General features: G+C 39.2%; 1 protein-coding gene across 1 annotated transcript in view; it reads right to left on the reverse strand.

The window, feature by feature from the left end:
* DIAPH3 (diaphanous related formin 3) overlaps window positions 1-20,688 on the reverse strand; it is a 565,809-nt gene that overhangs the window by 520,275 nt on the left and 24,846 nt on the right. The window contains exon 2 of the mRNA XM_067016329.1: window positions 7,264-7,296. Coding sequence (XP_066872430.1) covers window positions 7,264-7,296 — 33 coding nt within the window. The remainder of the gene's footprint in view (window positions 1-7,263; window positions 7,297-20,688) is intronic.

The raw sequence follows: 20,688 nt of genomic DNA on the forward strand, positions 1-20,688 counted from the left end.
TCCATGTGAAGGTATTCTAGGTCAATGCATGAATGTCTCAACTTGAGGGAAAGATAATAGACAGAGATATACACAAAGATAAACCAAGTCAAGTACTATATACACAGGAGAGGAGCAATGGCTTCAGGAAAGCAACCTGAGAAATGACAATAGTTTTAAGATAGGCAAAGGAAAAACACACACAATAGAGATAGAGAAGGAAAAATAAGAAGGATATGAAAACCTATAAAGTTTGGTGCTACAGAAGCCAAGAAATCTTTGTTTTTCAAAAAGGAAGGAAATAACTGTATCAGGCAGGGCAGAGAAATCCATTAAATTTCCAAAGACTAAAAAGTAATGAATATCACTGGGGATAAAAAGGATCATTTTATAATGATAAATTGAAACAACAATCCAAAATGTATATGCACTCAGTTGCAGAGCTTCATAAAACATGAAGCAAAAGCTGAAAGAACTAAAAAGAAAAATAAAAAACTCCAAAATTATACTTGGAGATTTCAACACTCCTCAATAATTTTTAGAAAAAGCAGACAGAAAATCAGAATATAGAAGATGTGAACAACACTATCAACCAACTTGGCCTATTAACTATTTATGGACCAATTCTAACAAAAGCAGAATACACATGGAACATCCACCAGGACAGACCACATTCCGGGACAGAAAGCAAGACTCAAATTGAAAAAGACTCAAATTATCACACAAAGTATGGTCACTGGCCACAAGGGAATTAAATTACAAATCAGTAACAGAAAGATATCAGGAAAATCTCCAAATATTTGAAAATTAAACAACATATACCTAAATAATCAATGGGTAAAAGAAGAAATCAACAGGAAATTTAAAACTATTTTGAATATTCAGAAGATTAGTAGCTAAAGCAGCTCTCAGAAGGAAACTTATACCATAAAATTCTTATTAGAAAACAAAGTTCTCAAATCAATTATTTAAGCTTCCACCTTAAGAAGCCAGAAAAAGAATAAAGCAAAAGTATAGAGATGATGAAGTTTAACAAATAAATGAAAATAAAATAAAGAAAATTAGTGAAACCAAAACCTGGTTCTTTGAAAAGATCAATAAAATTGACACACCTCTAGACAAAATAATCAGGGGAAAAACAGAAGACAAATTATCAATATCAGAATTGGAAAGGGGGGAAATAAATACAGATCCTACATTAAAAAGATAAGGAAATATCACAAATAATTCGTAATTCAACAACATAGATAATATGAAAAAAAAATCCTTAAAAGACAAACTACCAGGTCTCACTCAAGAAGAAACAGAAAATTAGAATAGTCCTATATTTAGTAATAGACATTTCATTTCAAACAAGATAGGAATGGCAAATAAGCACATGAAAACATGTCCAACATCATTAGTCACTGGAGGAAACAATTTGTCAGTGTCTTATAAAGTTAAAACCATATGACTCGCCCTCCAAAATGAAAACATATGTCCAAAAACAACTGCACTCAAATGTTCATAGCAGTTTTTCCTAACAGCCAAAAACTGGAAACAACCCAAACTGTTGTATATATAAACCAACTTTAGTATTACCAAACAAGGGAATACTATTCAGTAACAAAAAGAACAAATTTCTGATACACCCAATCACTAGATGAGTCTCAAAAGCATTATGCTAAGTAAAAGAAGCCAGACACAATGGCAAAATACAATGTAATGCCATTTATATGAAATTCTAGAAAATGAACTACTGTATAGTTCAGAAAACTGATCAGTATTTTCCAAGAGCTGGGAAGGGGGAAGAGAACTGACTGCAAAGGACACAGCGGAAACTTTCTGAGGTGATGGAAATGTTTTATTATAACTGTAATGTATGCATGATTGTATACATTTGTCAAAATTCAGACTGCGCTTTTAAAATTAATACATTATATTATATGTAAATCATACCTCAATTTTTAAAAGTACATATTACTAATCACTAATATTGTGAATGCATGGTTTACCAAGCATTTTAGAATATTACTTAATTTAGCTCTTATAAAAACTCCTATAAACAAGGATGCCGAGGCTCAAAAGCTAAATGACATTCAAAGCTAGTACATGGCAGAGCTGGCACCCGAACCCCGCTCCCCTACATTCACCTACATGTAATGAAGAGCAGACACTAATGGAGATCTCAGAACTTCCTCTAGTTGCTGTATAGGACGATGTCTGTTTTGCTAGTTGTAATTGTGGACTATCTGATGTCTTGAAGTCAATTTAGTGGAATGGATTACCTTTCTTTTTTTTTAATGGAATGGAGAGGAGTAAAAAGGAGTGGAAAGGAAGGAAAAGAAAATGATTAGAGTTCATTATGCTTAGAAACATTAAATATTGGTTCTTAAAAAACTTTTGTTTTGACAGAAAGAATTTCTGTATGTGTGCTGGGCTACAAAATCAAGTGTGTTTCTTACTGTGGGTCCTAGTCAAAAAAGCTTGAAAACCATTGCTGCAGGCCACACAAGGAATTACAATAGTAACGCTGGCTGCAGAGAGATGAAAGGAGAGATGAAGATCAGCAGAAGCACAGTACTTTAGGCAAACAGTTGTGAGGGACAAGGGAGAAAAAAGCAGGTCAAAAATAACGCCTACCCCACAAAAACACCCAGTGGACACTTTGATGGAAAACTCAGCATTGTAACATCCACATTCAATTTCGTCCAGCTTACCTTTTCACACGTGCCCCCCTTCATTGTCCTCCTCCCAACCTTTCGCCTCTACAAGGAAAGCTTTCTTTTCAACCCAGGTATAAACAATGAAGTGTTGTAAGCTACATGATTTTTTTCACCTTTATATTACCCTAGCACCTTGGACAGCACTTTATACCTAGTGGATGCCCAAATATTCGTAGAGCAAACGCTGTTTAAAGTATATTAAATCTGCCTAGGGGCCTTAAGGCTACAGTAATACTTCATTCCTTTAACCCAACAGTGTCCTATGAAATTAAATTGATAGTAATTTAAGAAATAACCTTGAAATGTGAAGTACTTTTGCAGGCCTTTAACCTAAAGAGATGGGTTTCTAACATTAATGTTTCCCAGGATGTTTCAATTTAATGTTTTTAAAATACTGTTATTCAAACATATGAATACAGAAGATGTCATTCTTATATTTCTTCTCTCAAGTCCTGCCCCAAAAAGGCTATTCACTTTAGGAAGTTCTAAATTAAAAGCACACATGCAGCACATGTTGCAGGGGTGACAAACTTTAATTACAAAACATATCGCTAGGGCTTCCCTGGTGGCACAGTGGTTGAGAGTCCGCCTGCCGATGCAGGGGACACGGGTTCGTGCCCTGGTCCGGCAGGATCCCACATGCCACAGAGCGGCTGGGCCCGTGAGCCATGGTCTCCTGAGCCTGCGCGTCCGGAGCCTGTGGTCCGCAGTGGGAGAGCCCACAGCAGTGAGAGGCCCGCGTACCACAAAAAAAAAAAGAAAAAAAAAACCATATCGCTAGCACACATCAAAAGCATCATGACAAATGTCTCCCTGTGCTCTGACTCACCAGAAATAGTTTAAAGAGCCCTCAAAATATCCAGCTATCCTCTCCCTCCTTAAAGCTCTGCATTGCTCTGTAACACACATACCCTGTAAGGGTCAACTGCAAATAAGTCAGTCACACCACCCCTCTGTCCACACATTGGGAAGTATTTTTTAAAGGAGTTAAAAATGGACAGAACTGAATGCAGTAGTCAAGATACTTGAGCTTAAATGAGACTCACCAAAACCCAGTGAGGAAGGCAGAGAAGGTATATAATTAGTCCTGCTTCACTGATAAGTGAACTATCTAATAACTGATCTGCCAAGGTCACAAAGCTAAGAAGTGGTGAAGTTCTGTCTTCCAACAAGAGTCTTCTGATTCCAAGTCCAATTCTCTTTCCACACGGCCTCAATCAACAATGACCAAGAAAGAACTGAGTTGTCAGTGTCTCCTGTTCAAGACAGCCGTGCTTAGTCTCTGACCTCCACAACAATGGGCTGGCCAGCTGCCTAAACTAGACTGCCTGCTCAATCTTCCCTGGAAGGAGAGGGTGGCAAGGAATCCAGGACAGTCAATCATGTGAACATCTAAGATGAAGGTAGGTCAAGGCAACAGTCACAAATCCAGCCAGGTGGTCAGAAAGGCTGACATCAGGTCCTGGCCAAAGCTTCTCTACTCTGTGCAAAGGCAAGACTCCATCTCCAGGAAGCTTGGCCAGGACCAAGCCAGGCCCAGATCCCAGGAAACCACAATACCAAGCAGGTTATCAAAAGAGAGACTTGTTCTTTCATTTGTTGAACTAATTTATGAAAATGCTAAACATGTGTCAGACAACATGCCTGGAAGTATTAATAACAACACATTGTCTCTGTGTTCAAAAGGTTTAAACCAGTGAGAAAGATAGACCATAGGCCATCATCAGAAAAATCTACAAACAAATAGATGCTGGAAAGTGTATGGAGAAAAGGGAACCCTCCTACACTATAAATTGGGAATGTAAATTGGTATAAACCATTATGGAGACCAGTATGGAGGTTCCTTAAAAAACTAAATATAGAGCTACCATATGATCTAGCAATCCCACTCTTAGGCATATATCTGGAGAAAACCATAATTCGAAAAGCTACATGCACCCCAATGTTCACAGCAGCACTATTCACAATAGCCAAGACATGGAAGCAACCTAAATGTCCATTGACAGAGGAAAGGATAAAGAAGACGTGGTACATATATACAATGTTATTTTACTCAGCCATAAAAAAGAGCTAAATAATGCCATTTGCAGCAACATGGTTGGACCTAGAGATTATCATACTAAGTGAAGTAAGTCAGACAGAGAAAGACAAATATCATATGATATCATTACATGTGGAATCTAATAAAAAATGATACAAAGGAACTTATTTACAAAACAGAAACTGACTCACAGATCTGGAAGTCAAACTTATGGTTACCAAAGGGGAAATATGGCAGAAAGCGATAAATTAGGAGATTGGGATTAACATACACACACTACTATATATAAAATAGATAAATAATAAGGACCTACTGTATAGCACAGGGAACTCTACTCAATATTCTGTAATAACCTATATGGGAAAAGAATCTGAAAAAGAATAGATATATGTATATGTATAACTGATTCACTTTGCTGTATATCTGAAATTAACACAACATTTTAAGTCACCTATACTCCAATAAATATTTTAAAAAGACAGACAGACCATAAATCATGCACTGCTTTGATAAAAATATGCACAGGGCACTATGGTAAAACCCAAAAGTTCTGACACTACCAAGCCCAGGGGCAAGGATGAGGGGAGAGGCAAGGATGAGGGGAGAGGCAAGGAATGGAGACAGGATAGAGAGAGAAAGTCTTCACTGAGGAGGAACCCATTTACTAATGTAAGATCCAGAGCATGATGGCTTCCAGAGGGGCCGACTGAAGCCATTCCACATGACTCTGTTTCTAGAACTTGGGATAGAGATTATGGGTTGGCAAAGTGCAAAGACAGAGTCATGAAACAAAGGTAAGGGTGGGGTCTGAATGAAAAGAGGAAAAAAAGAAAGTAGAGTGCCCATAAAATATGAACAAATCTCAAGAATATCATAACATAGAATACTATTCAGCAACAGAAAGGAAGCACTCACACACACCACGACGTGGATGAACCTTGAAAACATTATGCCAAGTAGAAGAATTCAGTCACAAAAGAGCACGTAAGACTCCAATTATATAAAATGTCCAGAAGAGGCAAATCTATAGACAGAAAGTAGACTGGCCATTGCCTAGGGCTGAGAGAGTTGGGAATAATTTGGGAGAGACTATTCACAGGTATAGTATATTTTATATAAAAATTCTATATAGTATATTCTATATAAAAAGAATATATATATTCTTTTTGGGTAATGAAAATGTTCTTAAATTGATTGTGGTGATGGTTTTACAGCTCTGCAAATATACTAAAAACCATTGAATCATACACTTTAAATGGGTGAACTACATGCTATGTGAATTATACCTCAATAAGGCTTTGCAAATATACCACTGTAGATTCTCATAAAAGTTCATACTTAATAATTGCACATGGTTTTATTATTGGCCTTAGGAGCCATCTGAAGGCTAAGTCAGCACAGCAAGTGTGTGGGTTTGGAGCTACATGGAACAAGACTCAAGCCACAGCTACACCACCTGAGAGCTGTGCATACTTGGGCAAGCTACCTACTTAGGCTGCCTGAGCCCCGATGCACTCAGCACTAAAATAAGTACATCACCCACCTTGCAGGGTGAGAAGTTGTATACATAATCTGCATAAGTGCTCGATGTTACTACCGTTTCTAAATATTACCCTATGAGAAATAAATGTTATCCAGAAAAGTTTATCCAGAAAATATCCTTTTCTTAGATACTATCCAGAGGAATGAAACATAGCATTCTGATTCAGTTTTTTAAATCGTGCATGTCCAGATCTACATCTCATTCATCTTTTTATGCCCACCTAAACCATGTGCCTAAGATGGTACTTTGGATATCGGGGGTGTTAAACACTTTTTGAGTGCTCAGTGTTCATATTTGACATAAAGTGAAGCTGAATTCAAATCCTAGTTATCAAAGTGCTGTGCTTGGTCCTCTATATCATGCTTCTGTATTTTTGGTGCTACTGTTTATTTGGGTCTTCTTGTTAATCTCATTGTTATTTTTTACCATTAACCAAGAGTTACATTCAAAAATATACTTCTCAGAAAAATTCATTTGAACATATAAGAATCTGTAACAGTGATATAAAATGTTAAGTACTTATAATAAAGCTGATTATTTTCAGCATGCAGAATATAGGATAAGTCATGCTTAGTTCTCTCGTTTTTAAACAAAACATTTAAAAATATATGTGTGATATTTTAGTCTGGTTTACTTTAATTAGCAACTACATATTTTTGAAAAGCTGACATGTCTTTAGATATCCTTTGTACCTCTTTTTGAAGTGTGAGATTCACCCCCAAAGAAAGAGAGGTGATTTGAATTATTCCAAATTGACTAACAACTTGTGATTAAACAAAATTTTTAAATGAACATATTGACTAGTCCCTTTTACTATTTGAAAGCAACAATCTAATGTATTTCACCAGTTCTACCTCTTACTTTAGCACTATAAAGAGAGTCCATTTCCAAAACATGCAGTTTGTAGCAATTTCAAAGGTGTTAGTGCAGCACAGCATCAACATTACATGGTTAATTAAGATTCACAACAAAGGAAACATTAAGGATAATCTTACCATATCATCCGTCAGTGTCCTAATATTTAAATGCTGCAAATGAAAGAAACCAATCATATCAGTAATTTATAACAGATTTTTTAATTTTAGTTAATAGAGTACATTTAAAATTCTACAATGCTAAGTTGAATGTAATTCAATTTCTGACAGTCTAATAAAAATGCATTATATATTGTTTTAATCACTTTCTCAAAAAGATGAACAAAAGTTACCTTGAATGTGATAGTCTCCTAAAATTTCTTGTCTTTGTGAACCTCACAAACTAGAAACCTCACTGTAGTACAATAAATATATTCTCCCAAATAATAGTATTAGCTACCTTACAGACTTAGAATGCAATGGATATACGGGTTTATATAAGATTTTCAGAAAATTTTTCAAATTATAAAAGTGAAACTTTAAATCTACCATTAGCACGCAGCATAATAGATAATGACGTACTTTGCTGGCTAATTAACTTAAACAATTCTAATAAAAGAGAAGAGAGCACTGGAATGACTATTTGCATCTTTAACATCGGTTTGATTTATCACCAGTTAGTGACAGTAGACACTTTTCAATTTCATTGCTACTTCTTTGAGAACCCTTTTGCCGATTTCCTTGCTAGACATACACAAGGCCTCTTTAGAAAGTGAATAAATTAGTTTCCTGCAAAGTGGAGTTTGAAAGCAAAATTAAGCATTTAGGGGGAAAAAACAATCCAAGTTTTTATAAATTCTGGAGTTGGGGAAGATTTTGTATTTAACTAGCTAGAATCAATTTCCAATTCTCCTTCTTCTTATTCATTGTAGCGTTAGACCTTTAAAAGGGCAGAGAAAGTGTCAAGTACATTTCCTAAACAGGAAATCAGGTCAGGTCTACGAAAAGTATAAAAGGGTATGTGTTAGCAATCATCATCTAACGGAATAAGTGGCAAATAGGTATCAATAAATTGAATATTTATTGACAGAATGAAATTTATCACTCATGCTTGTAACTAGAATGCACTTCTTTTTAACATCTTTATTGGAGTATAATTGCTTTACAATGGTGTGTTACTTTCTGCTTTATAACCAAGTGAATCCGTTATACATATACATATATCCCCATATCTTTTCCCTCTTGTGTCTCCCTCCCTCCCACCCTTCCTATCCCACCCCTCTAGGTGGTCACAAAGCACCGAGCTGATCTCCTTGTGCTATGTGGCTGCTTCCACTAGCTATCTATTTTACATTTGGTAGTGTATATATGTCCATGCCACTCTCTCACTTTGTCCCAGCTTACCCTTCCCCCTCCCCGTATCCTCAAGTCCATTCTCTAGAAGGTCTGCGTCTTTATTCCCATCTTGCCCCTGGGTTCTTCATGACCTTTTTTTTTCTTTTTTCTTAGATTCCATATATATGTGTTGGCATACGGTATTTTTCTCTTTCTAACTTACTTCACTCTGTAGGACAGACTCTAGGTCCCTCCACCTCACTACAAATAACTCAATTTCGTTTCTTTTTATGGCTGAGTAATATTCCATTGTATATATGTGCCACATCTTCTTTATCCATTCATCAGCTGATGGACACTTAGGTAGCTTCCATGTCCTGGCTATTGTAAATAGAGCTGCAATGAACATTTTGGTACATGACTCTTTTTGAATTATTTCTCAGGGTATATGCCCAGTAGTGGGATTGCTGGGTCATACGGTAATTCTAATTTTAGTTTTTTGAGGAACCTCCATGCTGTTCTCCATAGTAGCTATATCAATTTACATTCCCACCAACAGTGTATGAGGGTTCCCTTTTCTCCACACCCTCTCCAGCATTTATTGTTTGTAGATTTTTTGATGATGGCACTTTTATCCTCATGAATCTACCTCGATGATGATCCAGGTTAAAAATTTGTACAGTGTAAATCACTATCCCAGATTCTCCACCCTTTCAGAGACGATGTTCCTTCTTCTAGGGCAGGAAAAACAGTAACTGGAGGGACACAGCATGAGCTTTGCTTATACCAAAGAGAATGCAGCTGGATAAGTGACCATGCCAGCTCTAGACTGAATTGCGTGATCAGTAGACCACATATGCTGACCCAGGAGCAAAGAAGTAATAATACTGGATTAATAAAAGTTTAATGTTAAATTCTGGGTTGTAAAATTTACTTTTAATCACTATTAACTTCAGCAGTTAAAATTAACAAGTATGCAGAGAGGCCCATGAGAGTGGGTGTGATCCTGAGGCACTTAGGGTCACAATCTCATCCCAGAGACCATGACTAGAATTGAACCCAAATCCACATGGCTACTGTATGTGTGCTTTCCCACCAGTAGAGATTTCCAGCCCGCTGCATTTGGTTAACCACATCTCTCTCTCACTCTCCAACCAGAGGTATCACCCCAGTCACAAATCACATCACACCTAAAAGGGATCATTTCAAGTTCCTCTGACAAGAAAAAAGGAATAGAGCCAACATCTGACACAACAGCATTCTAAGTGGCCTAATGCTTGAAAAGTAAGGCTAATGAAAAAGTATCATGCAGAAATCCTACTTGGGATAGTATGCCACAATAAAGCGAAAACATGTTCTAACACAAATGAAATATTCCAAAATGCCAGTTTTGAGCTGCCTTGAGGAAAATGCCATAAAGTGATGTTAAAGAAGAGAGAAGAAACAATGAAAGCAGACAAACAACTTTAAGAGAAATGAGACTAGGGCCTATGTAAGATTTATGAACTAAAAACTGAACAGAAGATACATAAAGTATTATATAGAAAACGTAGGGAATGTAAGTTACATGATGTAAAATTCAGAAGATGTAAATAACCAAGAGGAACATTTTTATTTACTTCAATGGCCTAAAATAAGACAGGCTTTTAAATTAGAGTTGGACTCATAACTTTCAGAAAAAGAGTAGTCACTCCAGAGCAGAAACAAGACACATAAGGATTCATTTTTTTTGGTCATAGTTTTTTTTTAATTTTTTTTTAATATCCTTAAACTATTTCATTGAGGATCTAGCAACTCAATTAATTTGTTAAATGCTTGGCCTGTTTTTTAAAAACTATACAGGCATGCATGTAAGTCCAATTACAAACTATATTATACACAATCTTTCCAAAAAAAGAACATGCAATGAATTACAACAGAATTATAATGCTTACATAGAAAAATAAGAAAACTCAAAGGGATGTAAGCGTGGGAAGTTTAACAGTCTGAGAGACAAGCAAGAAGTTAAGGTCAGGTTCACTATTCCTTCTCTTCTGGGAAACACTTATCTAACAATTCTCAACACCAGCAAGAGAAGCCAATAGGGCAGGATGACAGCAAATTCAAGGGCCCATGACACGACTAGAGATGTTGACTAACAGAGTAAACAGCTGGAAAACTCATCTAAAAATGTTGGTTTCTATATCCAAACAGTAGAGACAGAATAAGTTTCAATTCAAGATTCAACTTTCAGAAAACAGATATTACATAGGTATTTGTTTACCCACATGCAATCTGAAAGAAACCACTAAACACAAGCTAGCATTAAAAATTTGAGTAGATCTAAGTGTGAGTAATTTCCCCTAAAAATGTGAATGTCTAATCAGAGTCCACGTCAAATATGATTGGGGAAAAAAAAGAAACATTAAATATTTAGTGAAAAAATGTAAAGGTTAGATCAAGTGGCATCCTTTTGTAGGATCTTTGAATGCTAATTTTTTTTTTTTTTTTTTTTTTTTGCGGTACGCGGGCCTCTCACCCTTGTGGCCTCTCCCGTTGCGAAGCACAGGCTCCAGACGCGTGGGCCCAGCCGCTCCGCAGCATGTGGGATCTTCCCGGACCGGGACACGAACCCGCGTCCCCCGCACCGGCAGGCCGACTCCCAACCACTGCGCCACCAGGGAAGCCCTGAATGCTAATATTAATTCAAGTTTATCGTAAAGTTTACATTATCTCAAAGTCCTACCTGTTTAGATTACAGGCTTCTAAAAAGTGGAGGGAGAGGGAGAAGAGAACGACTGACATTAAATTCTCAGATAACTCTGTGGGGTTTTGGCCTTGCTTTTGGAGATATAAAACTACAAGGGTGACATCCTTAATGTATAAAAGAAAAAAAAACTTTATTATAAAAAATTATTGCTTTTATACTAGTACTTGAAGTACTGCTCAAATGTCTGGTTAACTAAGACACTTTAAAAAATGAAGAAGTGGGCTTCCCTGGTGGCGCAGTGGTTGACAGTCCGCCTGCCCATGCAGGGGACACGGGTTCGTGCCCCGGTCCGGGAAGATCCCACATGCCGCGGGGTGGCTAGGCCCGTGAGCCATGGCCACTGAGCCTCCGTGTCCGGAGTCTGTGCTCCGCAATGGGAGAAATCACAACGGTAAGAGGCCCGCATACCGCAAAAAAAAAGAGGTATTTCTGTTTTATAGCTACCAGCATGCTCTTTACTATATGGTCTGGTTGGGGAAAACAGGAACTGCCCGTATCAATCCAGTTCATGAGTAGAATTTGCTAACATTCATACCAAGTAGGAAACAGAAACATAAAACCACTGTTAAATGGAATCAAATAGGAACACTTTTAAAAATAACAACCTGATAGCAACATTAGGGTTATATTTGCCAGGAGAGAAAAAAGTTAAAAGCATACAATTTTAGACATATTAAAACACTTACACCTAGATGTGACTTTGTGACCTTTAGTTACATTATCTGGCCTATGACTCTATAGTGTTAATGCTTTATGACAATGAGATAGAATAAAGGTGGTGATAATATCAAAATATAAACAACTCTGAACACAGGACCACTGGTAATTGGTTAAGGTGTGGTACTAAAGCACACTGGGGCTCTTTTCCTAAGCCAAACCTCACCTTCTTCCTGTGGTCCTATGTTTCTCAAACTGCTAATTCTATTTCTCCCTAAAAAGAAAGGAGCTCTACGTGTAGACAGGTTTTCTGCTAATGACAGTTCCTAGGATGAATGGTCAAGAGGATCACTCTGGAATTGAAAGAGAGAACAAGTCTTTATAGATTTTTCTTCAAAAGAACATAGAATCAAAAGGGGGGGGCAGTTTGATAGAAACACAGAACATAGGCCTCTATATTCCCATTTAAGCAAGGCATCAAAACCTTTATTGAAGACAGTACATGATGTCAAAAAATAGATCCAGAGCTTTCAGAGCACTGTGAAAAATGCTGTCAATATCGAGGTATGGAGAACACCACCACCAACTTAGTTGACAAATAAGTAACAAAGACCAAATAAATTATGTAACACAAAGCAACATACAAACCCCTGAGGTTCACATGCAACAAAAAAAAAGATACCAAGCTGTAACCTAAGGGTTTTAGCAAATTTTACATTTTCTTTCACTGGTTGGCACATGTGGATTAGCAGACAGCAAAGGCTGTCCACTGATGTCCTTAGACACGTGAAGGCCCATCAGGCATCAAGCTAGCAGGCTCGGATCACTGTCAGCAGAGGCAATACACAGTAATATTTTAGGATAATCTTTAGCTGTTGCAAGTTAATTCTATTAAGTTTATACCACTTAACTGGGTCATTATGAGAAATTACCAACAAGAGGAAAAATTAAAAAGATTAAAGCCTCCGAACACAAGTGACTTGGACCCAATTCTCATAAACTAGACCCTCCAGACCAAGTGGATTTCAGCTTGTTAGTGTGCACAAGAAAAACACCAAGACTTTCTTTGTAAAAGTAGATGGCAGGACCTCAGCTTCCCAAGATCCTGGTGCAGTAGGTCTAAGGTGGGGCTTAGGAACCTGTACACTTGAGGGGCTCGAGGGCACTGCTGCTGCAGCGAGCCTGGGACCACACCCCACCACTATCAGCATTAAACATCCCCTAGGCTGCACACAGACCAATGTCTGTCACATGCCTCATTTAAAATCCATGTCCCTGAAACAAATGAAAAAAAGGGCGCAGACAGGAAGCACAGAGGATTTTAAAGAAGTGAGAGACAGGGAGGTGGTACGGTTGGGACAGGCTTTAGTGCCCTGAAGTGACTGGCACCAATTAGCACTGATTTAAGAAAATTCAACAATCTCTGAGTACAGGATGAATCACCAATTGCATCACTTATTCAAATACTTAGTCTCTCTGTAAGGTACAATAATTCAATCTCATAAGCATATATTTAGTACTTAAGTATCAAAAATTGTTCATTATATCAAACCACGACATGACACTATTCGCTTGAAAAAATGGGTGACAGGTTCTGATCAACAGAACACAGTTACACCTTAAGGGGAAAGGGCCAGGCTCAGTCCTCTCTTAATCGTAATGTTTAATCATAATTATAATCTGCTCAAAGTTTTGTTTTAAAGTCCAGCTTATTCCCTTCCACTAATACACTTATAAATATGTATTTTAATCTAGTAACATTTCTTGTCCACACACCTGTCTTTATTTTAATATCAACGCCAATTATAAAGATTGTAGCAATGTGAAATAATACTACTAGCAACTGGGACACTAAACACATCTGTGGATGGGTCTAAGAGGTATCTCCCCAGCAACCACACGACACACCTAGATGTGAAAATATTGTTCTTCAAGGGCCCCAGATTTAACAGCTCAGGAGGGTCCAAAAATAATACTGAAGCTTTCCCAGCACTAAGGACAAGAGTAGAGCTGGCTCTTTGATACTATAAAGTAAAGCTTTTAAGCTGCCTCGCTCTTCATGTGGTCATTTTTTTAGTTTGAGGTGGAGAAAAGTGAGAGAGGAGATGTTACTAACAGGTGAGAATCAGAAAAAGCTCACCAGCATCTTCTAATCTGTTCATTTACTCAAAACTGTAATCCTGCCCATTTTGGGATGATAAACACCTGTCCACTGCGCATTTTCCAAAGTTTATGCACTCTTAGCATCCAAGAATCCAGACCTGCCTTCTCCATAACTCCTTCTTTGTGAAAGACCAGGTTTCAGAAGGAGGCATCATTCAACCATTTACAGACATGAAAAGAAAAGATTCATTTCTAAGAGGGCACAAGGTTTTCAAAAGGATCAAAAGTCTGCCACATAACTGCTCGAAAACAACCACCTCTCCAGAAAAACCAATTCTCAAATTGCTACTTGTAACTCTCACCTGAATTACACATCACAGGGGCTGAACAACTAACAAGTCATTTTTTTATTCTAGCAGAACTCTAGTGTTCCTTTTCCTTCAAAGAGAAAACATAATGACTAATCCTAGTAACACAGCCTTCATACCTATTTTAAGATATTCTCTTCAGCTGTTCCAGTTTCTTTCACCTAAATTACCAGATCAAAAACTCCTCTCCAATGGGTCCAGGAAAAGACAATTCAAATCCCTGAACCCCTTTACAAGTTAGGTCTGGTTCAAGGTCATCAGAACCCAAGACCTTTTTCATTATCTGGAGAAGGCTGAAAAGTAAGATGTTAGCTGTAGAAGGATTTTAAATGGTTCCAGAGCTTCCAGAATCACCCTGAAGCTTATCTAATTACTATGGTATTTCTGAGAGTGCCTCAGCCTCTTAGATGTCATGTCTAAGACACGAATTGAGACTGGATATTCCTGAGACTTATATAGTACCACGCATCACACTGCTCTATATTTGAGAAGGATTTTATTTGTTTACATTTTAGCATCACCATAAGGAAATAAATTTGGTTAAACCTTCTGAGAGAACTATTTAGTGAAACAAATCCTATGTTCAACCTAGTAATTCTACTAGTAATTACTTGTTAACCTAGTAATTCTATTTGTAGAATCTATACTTAGGAAATAAGAAATACAATCAAGTATTCTTATACATAGATATATATCACTACAGCATTATTTTAAATAGCTAGAATTGTAATCAACCTAAAACTTCCCAGAATATGTGAAAGATTAAATTACAGTCCTACCATAGGGAAAATGCTTACAATATAATGTTACATGAAACAAAGCTGTATTTAAAATTGCATTTGCAATATAATTCTAACTTCATTAATATACACATTTATGGAAAAAATTCAGACAGAAACCACTGTTAATTTTACATATCTGGGTTGTGGGATTTGAAACAATTTTTTTACATTTTTCTGTATTTTCTTAGCTGTCTGGAATGAGCATATTTATTTTTACAATGAGAAAACATTTTTTTTAATTACTATGGATAATACTTTCCACTCTAAGCAGAAAATATAGATTGGTTCCTTTTCAAATAAAAATGTATGTATGAGACAGTAAAAGAAATAAAAATAAAAATCTAATACATACTGTGAACAGAGACTTTTTTTTTTTTTTTTTTGTGGTACGCGGGCCTCTCACTGTTGTGGCCTCTCCCATTGCGGAGCGCAGGCTCCGGACGCACAGGCTCAGCGGCCATGGCTCACGGGCCCAGCCGCTCTGCGGCATGTGGGATCTTCCCGGACCGGGGCACGAACCCGTGTCCCCTGCATCGGCAGGCGGATTCTCAACCACTGCGCCACCAGGGAAGCCCAGAGACTTTTTAATAGGCTGGATTTTTAATGCATATTTTCAAATACGTCAGAATACATTAAGCACATTATTCATTTGTTTTCTAATCCACATATACAAATCACCAATCTCAAAAGGCTCCTTGGTTTTGTGAATTATTGATGTCACCTGCTAGAGACTTAATTCCAAGAAAATTATATGAATCACTACATCACAAGCACAAATCCTTTTGACACAAATTCAATTTCTGTGGCAACAATAATATATTGCCTTAGCTTTATTTTTCTACTTTGACACTTATTAATGTCAGAAATAAAAGAAATCTATCATTTTTCCTTATTGTAAATGTAAACTATCTCATGCCATCTTAAGAAAGCTAAGGTAAATGTCATTCAGTTGATAACTCAGTGCAAATGAAGACATGATACCAAAGTATAAGAAATAAGACATGATTTTTCAAGTAAGACCGAGTCTCAAAATCCTTTTTTTCTTTTTTCTTTTATTTATTTATTTCTTTGTTTATTTGGCTGCATTGGGTCTTAGTTGTGGTATGCAGGTTTCTCTCTAGTTGTGGTGCGGGGGCTCAGTAGTTGCAGCACACAGGCTTAGTTGCCCTGCAGCATGTGGAATCTTAGTTCCCCAACCAGGGATCGAACCCACATCCCCTGCATTGGAAGGTGGATTCTTTTTTTTTTTTTTTTTTTTTTTTTTTGTGGTACGCGGGCCTCTCACTGTTGTGGCCTCTCCCATTGCGGAGCACAGGCTCCCGACGCACAGGCTCAGAGGCCATGGCTCACGGGCCCAGCCGCTCTGAGGCATGTGGGATCTTCCCGGACCCGGGCACGAACCCATGTCTCCTGCATCGGCAGGCGGATTCTCAACCACTGCGCCACCAGGGAAGCCCCTGGAAGGCGGATTCTTAACCACTGGACCACCAGAGAAGTCCCTCATAACCCTATTTTTCTACTATACAATATAATTAGGCTGCCAACATGTGCAAGACACTATATTAAATACAAAGAAGACCCACCCAGTGGTTAAGAATCTGCCTTCCAATGCAGGGGACACAGGTTCGATCCCTGGTCAGGGAGCTAAGATCCCACATGCTGAGGGGCAACTAAGCCCACATCCTGCAACTACTGAGCCTGTGTGCCACAACTAGAGAGCCCACATGCTGCAACTACAGAGCCCAATCGCTCTGGAGCCTACACGCCACAACTACTGAGCCTATGCGCTCTGGAGCCCACGTGCCACAGCTAGAGAGTTCACACACTGCAACTACTGAGCCCGTGTGCTCTGGAGCCCGAGCACCACCACTAGAGAGAAGCCTGCGCACCACTACTAGAGAGAAGCCACATGCGACAACTAGAGAGAAGCCACACGCCGCAACTAGAGAGCTCAAGTGCCACAACTACTGAGGTCGTGCACTCTGGAGCCTGAGCACCATAACTAGAGAAAAGCCACACGCCACAACTAGAGACAAGCCCGCATGCTGCAACAAAGAGCCTGCGCACCACAACTAGATAGAACCCATGTGCCACAACTAGAAAGCTCACGTGCCATAACTACTGAGCCTGTGTGCTCTGGAGTTTGAGCGCCACAACTAGAGAGAGGCCCGCACGCCACAACGAAGAGTGCACACACCGCAACAAAAGATCCCATGTGCCAGAACTAAGACCCGCTGCAGCCAAATAAATAAATAAATAAATAATTTTTTAAAAAAAGAAGAAGAAGAGTGCTAGGAGGTGGAGTCACAGACATAAGGGATGGGGGGGTGTCTAGGGCCAAAATATATATATATATATATATACATATACATACACACACACACACACACGTGTGTGTGTGTGTGTATAAATAAAGAGGACCCAGTCCCTGCCCTTATAAGCTTACAACCAAAGGAGCAGCAAGACAAGTAGCTGAATAACCAAAATGCAAGACAGTGGGATAAGCACTGTAACAGAGGTATTTAATGCCGACAGGAAGAAAAGGCAGCATTGTGAATCATATGTGCGTGAATACTTGCTAATGAACATGCAAACATTATAGCAATGATCTAAAACTAAAGTCAAATTAAGATTTAGCCATGATTTAGGTAAAACTGGTAGTACAGAATTTGTCCTTCTTATACAATGAGAGATTCCTAAAACATTCATTCACTCAACAAATATTTATTAAACGCTTCTATGTTATTGACAAGGGAACCATCAGTAAATAAAACAAAGATTCCTGTCCTAAAGAAGTTTATCTTCTATTCGGGAACAGACAACAAACACATTAATAAGTTATAGAGGATGTTAGAAGGTGATGAGAGCTCTGCTAAAAATGAAAAGTAGCACAAAGTAAGGCAGGCCCAGAAAGCAGCGTTGCAATTTTAAACGTGGCAACTGGGGTAGGCCTAAGTCTGAATGGGAAGGTGGCATCTGAGCAGACTGGAGTGGACTAAGGAATCAGGGAAAGTGTTTCAGATAAAAGAGCAGCGAGAACAAAGGCCATTAGGAAAGAGCACCTCTATGGTTCAGGGAAGGAGGGAGCCAGCATGGCAACAGCAACATGAAACAAATCAAAGAGGAAGGAGGGGCAGATCCGTCCCAGGCCATCTTAAGGACATGGGCTTTTATTCTTCTAACAGAACAGTCACAAATGTTTAACTATAAAAACATGTTGTAAGTAATCAACTTAACTAGTAAATAACAGTTGAATCCACTTTGCCAGCAGCTCTGCTTTGCTGGGTGTCAGTTGTATTGGACCACCCTCCTTTCGGCTGCTGGGGCCTCCCACATGCTGTGATTTTTCTTTGGGGCTGTGAACTCCAAGCAGTGGCAGTTCCCCAGCACCATCCCTACAGCCAGCATGTTGCCTGGGCCTCAAGAGATGACAGCTAAAGGGGAGAATACAATGTGAGAGAAGAAAACAGACTGAGTAGGTACTGCACATATAAATTTACAGTAAGAGTGGGTGAACCTTCAGTATCATCAAGAAATGAAGATCCCACCCCCGTCGCCCATAGCCCTTTTGTTTACAATTCCTTGGCCCTGGTCCGGGAAGATCCCACATGATCTTCCCGCGGAGCAACTGAGCCCGTGCACCACAACTACTGAGCCTGCACTCTGGAGCCTGTGCTCCACAACAAGGGAAGCCACCACAATGAGAAGCCCGCGCACCGCAACGAAGAGTAGCCCCCACTCACCGCAACTAGAGAAAGCCTGTGTGCAGCAACAAAGATCCAACGCAGCCAAAAATAAAATAAATAAATAAATAAAATAGTTGACTTACAAAAACAAAGGAGTTGACCCACTGAGTCCCTCTTATTCCTTTCAGGTGGTGACGGGGAAGCTGGTCATGTAGGTAAGAGACCCCCGGCATGAACAGACTTGGGGCATCCTGGTACCAAAATGCTTTGCATGTATGCTGGTGGTGGTTCAAGACCTGCGGACAGCACGTGTCCTGTGTGTCAGCCTATGCCTGAAATCGCCAGACCCCTTTCACTGCATATCCTTCTGCTATTGCTGTGCTATATCCTTATCCTGTAATAAAAATGTTCTGTGTATATTAAAAAAAAATTCCTTTGGGTCATTGATCACTCACTGTCTTGCAGTTTGTGGGTTTGTCTTTTTTTTTCTTCTTTCCTTTTTTTTAAAAGTGGCAGGGACCTTGTTTCCCTTATCTTTGAACTCCTAGACATACCACAGCGCAGGGAACATTTAAGCCAGTGGTTTTTCAATCTGAATATGAGAATCACCTGAAGATTTTTTGTTTTCTTTTCCTAATACAAATACCTGAGTAATAATAATAATAGTCAGAATACCTAAAGATAGGGCCTGCCGTAAGTACTTAAGCTACCCCCAAGGTGACTCTAATATACAGCCAGGGTTAGAAACAACTAAATTGGGCAAGCTTAGTCTTCTAGTGCCTAGCATCACCAAAGTCCCACATGTGCAGATATGGCAGACACCTGTTGGGTTTATCTGTCTCGTGCACACAATCCCTTCTCTATGTCATAGGGGTGGGACCAGCAATCTTCATCATTCTTTGTGAGCCAGGCCTGCCACAGCTGAGGTGAGCAGCGCTCAACACTTAAATCCAAGCAAAGCCAATTAAATCCTCACCCTCCCAGAAATGTGGACTTGGGATTCAGAGATAAGAATCAGGACCAAGGGCTTCCCTGGTGGCACAGTGGTTGAGAATCCGCCTGCCGATGCAGGGGTCACGGGTTCGTGCCCCGGTCCGGGAAGATCCCACATGCCGCGGAGCGGCTGGGCCCGTGGGCCATGACCGCTGAGCCTGCGCGTCCGGAGCCTGTGCTCCGCGATGGGAGAGGCCACGGCAGTGAGAGACCCGCGTACCACAAAAAAAAAAAAAAAAAAAAAAAAAAAAGAATCAGGACCAAGAACATATATGTATACCTGGAACTGTGAGGCTCTGGGCTTGGGTGTGAAAATCAAGGCAGCAGAAGCAATACAATGCAGAGATACAACAGTGGAGCAATGCCTGGTAAGAAGCACCACAGAAATGTATGATCCCAGAAAAGGGAATGAGACAAGCTGCCCATTTTCAGTTCTCAGCTCCAATCCAAGTGAGGCAGCTAAACTCACTGTGCTCGATCCCAGGAGCTAGCCCTGTGCATCTTTACAACTGCCCTTTCTAAGATTAAACTAGATATTGTTATGTTCCTTTAAGCCAAAAGAGGACTTTACTGAGACACAACCCAAGACTGCAAAATGGATCCCTAGGTACCCATATGATATAGCCCACCTCATCACCATTTCCAGCATCACCTACTGAGCATTACCATAGTTACTAATACACCCAACAATCCTATAAATCAGCCATTATCCCATCTTACCGATCAGTAAATTGAGTGCCACAAAAGTGATCTACCAGAGCAGATGAGTGGCCAGGCTGAGAATGGAACCTTGGTCACTGTGACCCCAAACCCAGGCTCAATTTCCTTCCCTTCCCTTCGTCCTCGCCGCTCCATGAGACAGCAGCTGTTTCAAACCTAGGGAGGAAGACTTA

This window comes from Kogia breviceps, chromosome 16 (genome assembly GCF_026419965.1).
Source record: "Kogia breviceps isolate mKogBre1 chromosome 16, mKogBre1 haplotype 1, whole genome shotgun sequence".
NCBI lineage: Eukaryota > Metazoa > Chordata > Mammalia > Artiodactyla > Physeteridae > Kogia > Kogia breviceps.